The sequence below is a fragment of the Schistosoma haematobium genome, chromosome 6 (assembly GCF_000699445.3).
Source record: "Schistosoma haematobium chromosome 6, whole genome shotgun sequence".
NCBI lineage: Eukaryota > Metazoa > Platyhelminthes > Trematoda > Strigeidida > Schistosomatidae > Schistosoma > Schistosoma haematobium.
In genome coordinates, this window is record NC_067201.1 from 12,834,037 (window position 1) to 12,846,333 (window position 12,297).

Consider the following 12,297-nt stretch of genomic DNA (forward strand, 5'->3'; position numbering starts at 1 on the left):
GTTAGAAAGGATGTTAAGAAATTTGGCACTCAAATCAATCAGTAATCCACAAACACATCTAAATCAATGTAATTTATCAACCAGATAGAAAATCCATGAATAAATACAGGATCAAGAGTCAGATCAAAGGGGAAGACAATTAAAATAAAGAGGCAAGTGATGGTAATTTAAATGTCAACATTATCAAGTTAGAAAGGATGATGTGTGAGTTATATGTGGAGAAATTTTAATACCTTAACTCTACTTGAAGGTTCTGTTAATGTTGTTCAGAAGAACAATAAAAGCTTCAGGATTAACCTTTCCAGCTCAAAGAAGGAAACTCCATCAAAATAAATGTATTTGCCGAATACAAGTTTGTTCGATTTACTTCATTTAATAAGATTTAACTTAAAAAAGCCTATTTTTATTACTTATTAAATAGTTATCTCATAAAAGTATCTTGTAATGTAAACAGCTATTTTCACTAACTTATAATCTATTGACTATTGAATACATGTTAGCCTTCTGTTTTAGACTGACAACTTTAACCTATCATCTACTGTCATATCAAACAATACAAACAATGACAAACAACAATTGTTAACCGAACAAGCTGAATATAAACCAGATAATGAAATCCAAGAGTCATCAGTTAATCCCATACCTCCTAGACAACGTACAGTGAAAGAATTAGAACAAATTATTCGTGAAGCATTAAAAGCAAAAACCCATGAAATTGAAAATAAATTCTATGAATTAGATCAATATAATTCGGGTCGATTAACTCAAGAACAATTATATCATTTACTCAAAGTGTATGTGTTTATTATTTAAATGTATGGTTTCTGTATTAAGAAAATACACTTTATTGCAATATAAACATATACTAAGAAGGGACTTAAAGACGTCATGAATGGAGGTCGTGTACTTGTGTTGGTAATGTTAAATTCCCATAAGTGATTTGATTGAATTCTTATTTTTTTAAAATTTAATCGTGGAATTTCTCATTTTCGCGCTAAAAGTACCCATTATTACCTACACGTTGTGTTTCCCACGTAGGAAGAACTTAAATGTCATTCGTTCGTGTTCTCTATTAGTACGCTATTTTGTGATGATTTACTAAGACATATTTGTATTGTATATATTTTGTATGAGTTGATTGTTTGTTATTCGTTCTTCCGGGCTGCTAGTGGAATTATATTATATATTACCTTCTTTATCCAGACAGTGGGGTTGAAGCGCATTTGGATAGCTTAGTTTCGTCCTGTTATTGCGTTACTGGTATACGCTCTGTTCGCAGATTTCAATGTGATATCATAATATAGCGAACATAGCAACTTACTAATCTTCACTGATAAATTAGATTTTTGACAGTTGATTCCCGTGAGTTTGACATTGTATGTTAAAACTCTCAACTAAACTAGCTGTCATTAAAGTAAAAAATATAGAAAGGTTGTTGTTACTTTTTAGTTTAGCCATCAGTCAGTTAGTCAATCACAAGCAAAGTAAAAGCAGACAAATATTATATGCATCAGTTCATGCCTTAGGAACTAAGTACAATAAAATGAAGCAATTAAAACAAGTATCAGAATAGTAGAAGTAGTAATAATACCAGTAATGTTAGAAAAGTCCATGAGCAAACAATCTGGTTCGAAAAGAATGAATAAATCAGAGGAATACAAATACATAAGATATTCTTAAGACATAAGACAAAGTGTGAATACATTTACGTCATTGCAACTGATTCTGAGCTATCCCAACCAATGTCTTCAACCAGTGATCGCGGTTGTCGCACAGATCACGACCAAGTAGTCTCAACCTATTTACCTCGTTCGCTCCAGTAGTAATTTACCTGATGGATTGATGTCATTATCTTGAGTTGAACTCATTTAGCTTCCACCCAACCTACTACCTCCAAGCTAGCAAACATCGTACCATCAATTTCAGTCGGCTGATAAACTAGTGCTCATGACGTTGATTAAAAATAGACTGTGAAGCAGAAACTTTTAATTAATAGTAACCCAGAAAGCAAGAAGCTCAAATGTTCAACTTCTTTCTGGTATTTTAAACAACTAGTAAGATGAAATGGTATCATCAAATCATTTACTGAGAAAAAGGATGGATGATTTAGTATTCAATGGACTCAATTTCTAACACTTAGATAATAGATTTTAACCGTAACAAATTTGTTCCAGTCAAGGTAAAAAGTATCGACAAGCTTCAAGTGTGAATACTGTAACTTAAACCTAAGTATATTAATCTGTATGTGGAAACTGATTTATTTCAAATATTTAACACCTAGTTACAGAACTCTTGACAAAAGTTTTATCTTATTACCATATAAATAAAATTCTAATTACACAACTGAAATTATCAGCTAAGCAGACCGATAAACGATTTTTAGTAGTGCTGTATTATTTACTCCAATGTTGAAATATAATCACCTCATGTTAGGCAGCCACTAGAAAACCACGGTCGGCCTAGATTTTTTACCAAATGACATATGTCAGCATGGCGTACATGTAATTTCCAGGAAATTAATAATCCCTGTGGATTTAAACTTACTTCACCTAGCTCGATTGTCTGAGAAGTTATCACTGAGCTGTTCAGGCTGTGGATGATATTCTGTAGGACTGAGATATTTACAATCATTTGTATTGTTTTGGGTCGTTCGTTATGCAAACAGATGAAAACATCTATCACCGAAACCCACAAGCTGCTTTTGGTTGATTTATCAAAAGTGACGTTAGTTCATATTAACATCACTTCCAAAATATTATGAGTTCCACTGAGTATGACATCAAAAAGTTTAGAAAGACGAAAATTTTTTTATTTACTGAATAATATTTGATTGCAAAACCTACAGCTCATTGATTAATAGAACTGACTGGAATTGAATATAAAGAACCATTCGTTTTGAATTCACGAAACACGCTTACTATGAAACATGGAGGCTCTAATTTCGACCGTTAGTGGAGCTCTAGTTTACACCCCTGACTGACTTTAGTCAAGCAAGCATGTAGGGTATAACGCAGTTACCCTCTGGTGATATTAGGAGATAACCGTACCATATCGCAAGTTGATTAAATCTAAAAATGTAAACCATGGAATATCAAGTCATTGGTGTAAACGTTAAATGCTCACCTCAAGACTTGAACGTCTCGGGTTCAATTATCGGTAGAGTCGTGGATCCGCACTGTTAGGAAGGATCACACTTAGATTTCAGTAGTTTACATCACGTACCGATGTTAACTAATCAACTGTTGAAAAATAAAAAGCACTGGACATCTTTCTCGCCTTAGTATATGAACCCTTAAGAGTTCGCATCCACTATACCACCGGCTGATTACACACAAAAGCATTGAATAGAAAGATTCTTCTTGTTGAATAAATGTTCCGCCTTTGATATCATTTCACTATGGAGCATTTGTCAACAACAGCATGTGTAATCATGACTCAACTATTCTACTCCTGCCAGTCCATGAGATCAGTCTCAAATCCAGATAGATATATAGTTTGTCCCCGTTGTATTAAGTACATATATATAAATCACATCAAAGGAGATTCATCTATCACTGTGAACTTCTAACTACTAACACTCAATGGAATATGACTGAAGACACTTAAACTACGAGTTCCAATATGGTATCAGGTACAGCAGAATATAGTATACCTGTCATATTTTTATAAACATGCTCACTATTTGTTCACTACAATAATATATTTTTTCTTTCCTCTATTGCTACATTCTCTACCATCCCATTTTAATCCTTTTCTATTCGACAGCTCCAATATTCGACCGGAAATAACGCGTGGTGAAATAAGAAGATTATGGCCAGAATTTTTTGTTGATCAAAAACATTGCTTATCATTTCATGAATTTATGCGACATTTTCTTTACCGAAAGTCAGAAGCGGCATATCCAAATGCTAAATTTGTACCTCCACGTCTAGGTGATGCTGATTTAATGCCATGTTCGAATAAATTGAATGGTGTCACTTGTTTGATAAAGGATTCGTTACGCGCAAAAGTAATCTCTGATTATATATTTTGACTTTTGACAAAGTGTTTACTATTTCATTTTGAGTTACAGTTAAGTAATGTCAGTGGTATATAGATTGTTATAAATAAAAACTGCCGGGTGTTTAGGGTATCACTGAAAGTTTATTTCGTCACAGAGATGAAAACTAATGATATTCCGTTTACATCAAAGAGATGGGATGCAGCTAGCGTGATATATCATTGTTCTTGATTTTATAAAATGAAACTCAAGAAAGTTACAGACTAGTATATAATGCTAAAATATTTTACCTTTTGTTTAGAATACATGGATTGTAATTAGCCCATTTCGACCCATTTGCAATTCGTCAGCCGGACCTACCTAAATCTGTGTTGACCTTCAGTATGGGTCTCAAACTTAGTACCTTTTGGTTCAAACACTTAATGCGTTATCCCCTTGGTTATTGGGTCTAGATGGTCATTAACCTGTTAGATGTGTTTGTTTTCCGTATCACTATTATTAAAGGTCTGTATTGTTTCGTTATTGAAAATCGGAACCAAATTTTGACCAGTCTTTTTCAGCGGTTGTACATTCTATGTGGATTTCCTTAATATTGGAGATAAAGCAATTACGTTTGTAGCTAAAATTACTGGGTTCGAGTCCACGTGTGAGAATAAACGTGGGGATATGGATACATTCAGTTGATGATTTCCAAAAAGAGTGAAATAAGTGTCATGGACTCTACTCATATCCACAATCCAGCTATTCTAAATAACTTGTGACAGAATTATCATATTAAAGCAATTCTCAGAAAATGAACATATAGTAACAAAGACTAGTCAATAATTCAGTAACGAATATTACTAACCGGATAAGTCAAATCTCTAATAATGACAATATATTTAACTTTCTATACCTCTGAGTTACTTTTCTCTACTGTAACCTGTTTTTTTTATTTCATAGGAAATTTTGAGTGAACAGTAAAATTTCGTTTTATTATTATTACTATTGTTTTCGAAATTTTTTTCTTTAGATAGATTTTATGTTCGATCGTTTATATAAAGAATTTATTGAAATGGATCCTAAAGGAACTGGGTTCATAACACCTAAACAATTGAATGATATACTGATAGAATTATGTTTGCAAGTATCTGACAGAGAAATAGATGACTTAATTGAAAAGTTTGATATACATAAAGATGGAAAGTAAGTCTCAGTTGTTTCTTAAACAGTCTGATTTTTATGATGATAGTTGTTCTGATTTCTGAGCAGGATGGTTTAATCACATAGTTGTTATCTTGTTTCTAGACAATAATGTTATGGCCCGATAAGCATAATGAATGGTAACATTTGGGATCCATTTATGGAGCAATACTATGCGTATATTTTTATAGTATAACTGTGAAATAACTAAACTGTTCATATTCGTTTCCCTCTTATTATAAGCTTTATTTTGACCTATGAACTGTTATTATACGATTTACCATCTTTGAATTATGCCCTGTCCATTAATCACTACCTCCCACATTCACAGCCACATTTGGCTAATTCTTGTACAAATGTTGTTTCATATTTTATGGTACGGTGTGGTCTGTCTGGTTGATATATGAACCCAGTATGCTTGAAATAAAGGATTCATATTGCAAAGGCTGAGATTGGTGTTCTGGAATTAACTGACTGGGCTAGGCAGGAAGCAGGACCAATAAGGACTCTAGACTGCTCGTATGGGTTTTATGCGTCAGTGATCCGATCGATAATTCACTGCTCTCTAATTGGCGGTATCATTACGCTATAAATTAGCAGGGCACACAGGCCAAAGTTATAACAAACAACATCATCAATTAGTGGAACTTCCCTACAAGTGATTAACAGTTTTCTCTATTGGCTGGAATTTGACTGGTCGTTGTCCATAATTATGCTGTTCAGTGTCCCGATGCATATTTCCTGAAATCAATCCATATTGGCAGCCATGATGAATACATCCAATTTTTTAAACAGATGAAATATAAAGAAAACTGAGGCGATATTTTAGAGGTCTGTCATCCAGTTCAATAAGTAATTAACAGACATGTTGATATAAATCCAATCTATCATCTAATGTGGAAAATGACAAATAACTACAAATTTAGGAACTAGGCCAGGTAAGAAAGTATCCAGAACAAAAATGTAAACAGTGACAATACAATTATGGATAATAACAAATCAAATCTGATAACGACAGTATCATAGAGTTTTTCATTTGTAAAGACAAGGTTAAGTAGTACATTTTGTTTTAAATTTTTCCGGTGATGATGACACTACCTAGCAAGGTAATGAAACATTCACAATTATATAATGCATCTCATAGAAAAGAACATGTCTAAAATCCTCCCATGAATTGATATAGGTTTACGCAGGATATTAAGTAAAGATAGAAAATTGGTTGATGAGGTAGTGAGTATTCGACAACTGACGTGGTTAGGACATTCATTAAGTATGACAATCTATCACCTACCACGACGTACTATGTTAACTGAGGTATGAATAAGCTAGAAGAAAGACTCCCAAATCAAGACGTGGAATCATTCCATGAAGTCGCTGTCAGTTAGACTGAGTACTACCGACCAGTTAACTACCGAGTTATTGTCCGGTAAATTATTGTGACCAAAAATTGGTTATTTTGAGTAACGTTGTTCAAAATCGGTTGCAAAGGTACAAATGAATTCACTGTTTGTCCTTCCTTATTTTATAAGTTTTAAAATTATAATTTTTTATTCTACTAATTCATTCTTCTTAAATTATACTGTCAATGCCTAATATTTTTCACTGCTATCACTTTAATATTCTAGTATTTGTTTTGAGAGATAACTTGAACTGATGTACACAAGTGTCATGTTACAAGTTGAGCATGTCTCATTAACCCATTGTTACCTAATATCACCATCCAATCAGTAACTAACTTCCTGTATGACACAAATATTCATAAAAATCGATTATTGAATAGTAACCAATATCACGAATCAAAATTATAACGTTTTTCTAATCATTAATCATATCTTCTACCATTGTGATTAGCGATTTAGAAGAGAAGTAATGCATGTACCCTGTCAGATATATGAAATGAAGTTAATGAACGTGGACGTGAGCGCGAAATTTATTTTCATGGAAATTGGTACATTTGTAACAAAAATAAGCGACCAATTCATATATCAATTGAAAATATTCGAACTCACTATAATAATGTTGTTAAAATAAAACAAACACATATTCCCTATTTGTTCACATATGAAATGTAACAATTACTTACTCATAGGGTGTGTACATGTGTGCGTTTCTTTTTCTAACTCAGGATATCGTATCTTGCCTTGTTACAACCTTTCATAAGAAATCGTTTGCTGAAATCAGATTTATTACATAATAAATCGGTTATTCATAACTTAGCAAACAAGATACTTGGTGTAGAAGAAGTGAACAAACTCAAATCATCTTTACTACCAATATTAAATGAAGTTCGACCAAAAGTACAAGTAAGTTGGGTTTTTTTTGTTCAGTAGACCATAGATCGTCAATTATAGCTGAAATAATTAAGATCATTTGGTAAAGGCCAATCACAATCAAAAAAATTACTCCCGAGTTTTTGCAGTAAATTCGAAATGAATAATCCTTATCTTCCACCACATATCTTCTCAGTCTCCAGAAAGATAAATCAGGCAAAATTATGGAGCATAGGGACAAGTCAGTCAGAATTGAGAATGCGACTTTTAAATTTTTGCGCGGAAATCACATACTACTTAAAACGTTTTAAATAGTAATGACTTTATTTTTTCCCGCCATAAAGTACTAATGATAGTGTTAAACGTTCCAGGTAATTTAATTCTATCTTTGTAGATCGCACATAACAGGTGAATCGACAGTACAGTGTTGATTCAAAGATATATCCTTAAATCCTGATCTTAAATCATTGATCCTGAAACAAACATTAAACTGTTGGCAATGTATTTTATGGACAAATTAATTAAATTTTTTCATTCATACGCCTACAAAGCACTTTACATTATAGCTGACGTTAGTTGGTGATGAAAACTTTAACTCTAAACTTCACTCCAAAATTCTACATTCATAAGTCAGCCAGTCAGTAACAACGTAGAACTTCGTACGTACGTACATCAGTTCGAGTTGCCATACCACATTAGAACAGAGATGCAGTTGTCGATTCAAATCCCGTAGTGGAATAGATAGTGAGAGTGTAAGCAGTAATAGGAAAGGTTATGGTTTGGAGATGTTATTCAAGGAGTACAATTCAGTGAAATAAATTTGGAAAGAGGAAAAGAAAAGGGAAATATAGAATACAGAAGATTAGAATTTGGGAGAACACAAAGAGTGGATGCACCATAAGTTTTTATATAGTTGCTTTTTGACTTACAAGCAGAGAAACCTGTAGGAAGCTTTGATAGATTTATTACACATGGAAAATCTGTATATACTTGGAAATATAATTGTTCCCCTTTTCATAATGGTTATTTTTTTAATGTCTAGAAACTAACTGCCCTTATTTTGAGTTCATCCTCATACAATACTTTCGCCAAAGATCCTTTCTGTTACTATCGAATAAAAATGACCATTTGATGTATATATATTACATAACATGTAGTCCAATAGGCTTTTGCCATAATTAACTTTGGTTCACAGAATAATGGGTGAGTTGATAAAGCGGTGATGAGGAAATTGGGTAATAATTGAGTAATAATAATTAGTGGCAATTTGATTGAGTGATTGTTAAAGTCTCCACTAATTTTGACGGCATTTCTCGATACTTCTAGGACACTAATGTGCTCTACAATTCTATGAATTTTATTGTTTCATCTATATAAACTAACCCTTCGAATAAAAATGTTTTCACATTTTTCAACCTATGTTTCCATATGTGGTTCAAGTAACGAAGAATCTAAAAAGTTGGTATTAGAATTATTCAGTGTAGAGAACATATCACAGTTATTTATTAGTTATGAATATTCCCTTCGTACAAGGATAACTGATTCATTTTGATCTCATTTATTTTCTTATTATATTTAGGTTTCTCAGTTAAATTGGAGTAAAATGCGTCGATCAATGCAAAAAGCCGATAAAACAAATTGTGGTCGTTTAGATGCTCCAATATTTAGAGACCTTTATCAACATGGTACTGGTATTCGCTTGACAGATGAACAAGTCTATCAATTATTAACAACACTTGATCCTGATATATCTGGTACTTTACCCTACAAACGTTTACTTGAAGATACACAACCTATATTTAGTCATCATGAAAGAAAACATTCTAGTAAATTGCAAAAAGTAGAAGAGAACTGTTCAAATATCAACGAACATTATGATCAACAAATAGATGAGCAAGAAAATAATTCAAATATTAGTTAAAATAGTATATATGATTATCTCGCAATACCTTTATCTTTATTATTATTATATTATTATTAATGTTACAGATATGATGAATTCCAAGATTGATTGTTAGTGAATAGAAAGTTATTTCTGAAAATAAAATACTTTTTTCTAGAACTATTTATAAATTTCTATTATTACGTATATCAAATATGATTGATTTATCGGCACATTGACTCTTTCTTGATTGATTCTGTTGATTGAAACAGTCCCATATTGACAATTTAGAACAACATAGATATAAGCAAACAATATTGTTTTCGATAAGATTCTCATCAGGTTTTACTCTAATATACATTAATATTTATATGCATATACGAAATTATTAAATCAATCAAGATAGTTTATGAATCCATGATAACAATGGAAAAGATTACATAATAAGTGAAAAGTACAAATTGATAGTGTGATGATAGGTGTACTAGTTTTTGATAAGGATAATAAAGGCTTAAATCAATGTTACATAATCGGAAATAGGTCAATGATCTAGATCACTGAAAATTAATTTTTTTAACTGTGATAAGATGAAGTCCATCTTGGATGACTATATGAGATTCAAGTTAGAAAAAAGTAACAAAGACTTAACTGATTCCATTGAGAAAAGAATCACCAAAGTACTCAGAGATCTTCTGAAAAAGATGATCAATAACTCTACTTACAATAATCTACGACCTCGTGGGTCTCGTTTGCCCCACATTTATGGATTACCGAAAATACATAAACAAGGTTATCCTCTTAGACCTATTTTGTCAATGATCAATTCACCATACCACAAAGTTGCACGATGTTTGGCAGATAAGTTAGAACCAGTGCGTCAACGATTAGCCACCTATACACTAAAGGATTCATTTGTATTTGCTGACAGCATGAATCACATAAATATTGCTGGTAGGTTTATGGTTTCTTTTGATGTAACATCATTGTTTACAAAAATACCACTTCTTGAAACCATAGACATAATTTGTCAAAATTCTGACATTCTACCTCTACCAGTACGAGAATTCAAACGACTATTACTCATTTGTACAAAAGATGTTCAGTTTCAGTTCAACGATATCATATACAAACAAACCGACGGTGTAGCGATGGGAAGTCCGTTAGGTCCTGTCCTAGCAGATATTTTCATGGCTAACCTCGAAAGAACCAAACTCAAACAAGAGATTGATGAAATGACGTATTATTCGAGGTATGTTGATGATACCTTCATCGTATGTAATAATCAACAACATGAAATAAATCTGCTACAGTTTTTCAACGAAGCCCATCCAAATATCCAATTCACTATGGAACATGAAAAAGAAAACAAGTTCCATTTTCTCGATATCGCGATGAAAAGAAGAAAGGATGGTACAGTTCGACGTTCAGTTTATAAGAAAGACACATGGAATAGTAGTTATCTCAATTTCAATAGCCTTTGTCCAATCAGTTACAAAAAGGCACTGGTCAAAACACTGTTTCACAAAACAGAAAGAATATGTACTTCCGATACACTAGAAGAGGAAGTTATGAATGTTAAAAAATGTCTAAAGAATAACGGATACCCACTGTAATTCATTGAGAAATATGGCAAACGTGAAGATAAAAAACCCAAAGAAATTACAGCAAATAAAAATCCTATTTTTATTCAACTTCAATTCAAAGGTGACTATGTCACAGGATCAATCAATATGAGACTAAAAACTGCACTGACAAGAACTTATCCTGCAGCGAAATTGATTGTCCTGTCCAAAACAACATGTTCTTTGACACAATCAAAGGTTGACAGGTATCCCTTTCATGTTACCACCAACTGTGTATACAAATTTACATGTATCTGCCAAAGCAGTTACATTGGTAGAACAGAAAGGAGAGCCTACGTCCGATTCAAAGAACATATTCCGAAAAGTTTAGGATTAAATGGATTGAACGCATTCAACAGTGCCATCGCAAGATATCTCCTTGATACAGGACATGAAGTTGATATACTGAAGTCCTTCAAGGTGATTAACAAACAATCAAATTCCAAGCTTTTGAAATTTGCTGAAGCATTAGCAATCAAACGTTTAAAACCAAATCTATGTATACAAAAAGAGACAGTAATAAATCTTTCTTTACCCTGGTAACAATAACCCCTTCTATTCATTTATTTCTCTATTTATTTATTGCGTCATTACTCCAACTCTTTTCAATTACATCATACATAACTGATTGATTTCAATTCATATTTTCTTTATTACCATTAATCTGTTTTCATGAGTTTTAATCACTATTTCAATGTTCTGGAACTTTCCCTCTCAAACTTTATTTATTTATTAGAATCAAACATTTTATGAACTCATTAACTCTATCGGAATCTTTGTTACATCATGATACACATGTATTGATCCTTGATCACACTCTTATGTATAAATATGTCAATATCTGTAACAATTTTGAATTTCAAATAATTTAGGTTGTAAGCAGCTGATGAGGACCTAACGAAATAAAATGGATTCATATTATTCTGCACCAATCTTTGTTCTTGCTCTATTTAAGATAATAAAGGGAACTGTGTGTATGAAATCTTAAAAGGATAATTCGGATAATATTTGAAAAATATTAAATTAAATTAAACTGAATAGTATAATCAATTTTTCCAAGGAACGAGTGTGATGTATGAGCGTGAATGATAATGATTGGTTGTCTGTTTAGTCAGACATGTAGACAGTCTGATAGGTGTCAGATGAGTTATATATCCCCTTATCCTTATTATTATTATTACTCACTTATTATTGATTGTTCATTGTTGTTGGATTGTGTGGGATTTTTGGTGTGGAAATATATTTACGTTGTGGTCAGGCTAATCACGTGTTCTTGACCTGAGTTGTGTTGAATTCCTGTAGAATAGACACTGGGAGGGGATCTAATGTAGATATTCGTCT

The 12,297-nt window shown here is 32.4% G+C and overlaps 1 protein-coding gene across 1 annotated transcript in view; it reads left to right on the top strand.

Moving 5' to 3' along the window:
• The window catches only part of MS3_00008544 (uncharacterized protein), a 53,075-nt gene extending 43,617 nt beyond the window's left edge, over positions 1-9,458 (top strand). The window contains exons 14-18 of the mRNA XM_035731596.2: positions 514-794; positions 3,766-4,009; positions 5,013-5,185; positions 7,308-7,485; positions 9,032-9,458. Coding sequence (XP_035585953.2) covers positions 514-794; positions 3,766-4,009; positions 5,013-5,185; positions 7,308-7,485; positions 9,032-9,373 — 1,218 coding nt within the window. The 3' untranslated portion in view covers positions 9,374-9,458. The remainder of the gene's footprint in view (positions 1-513; positions 795-3,765; positions 4,010-5,012; positions 5,186-7,307; positions 7,486-9,031) is intronic.
• Positions 9,459-12,297: the final 2,839 nt, after the last annotated feature.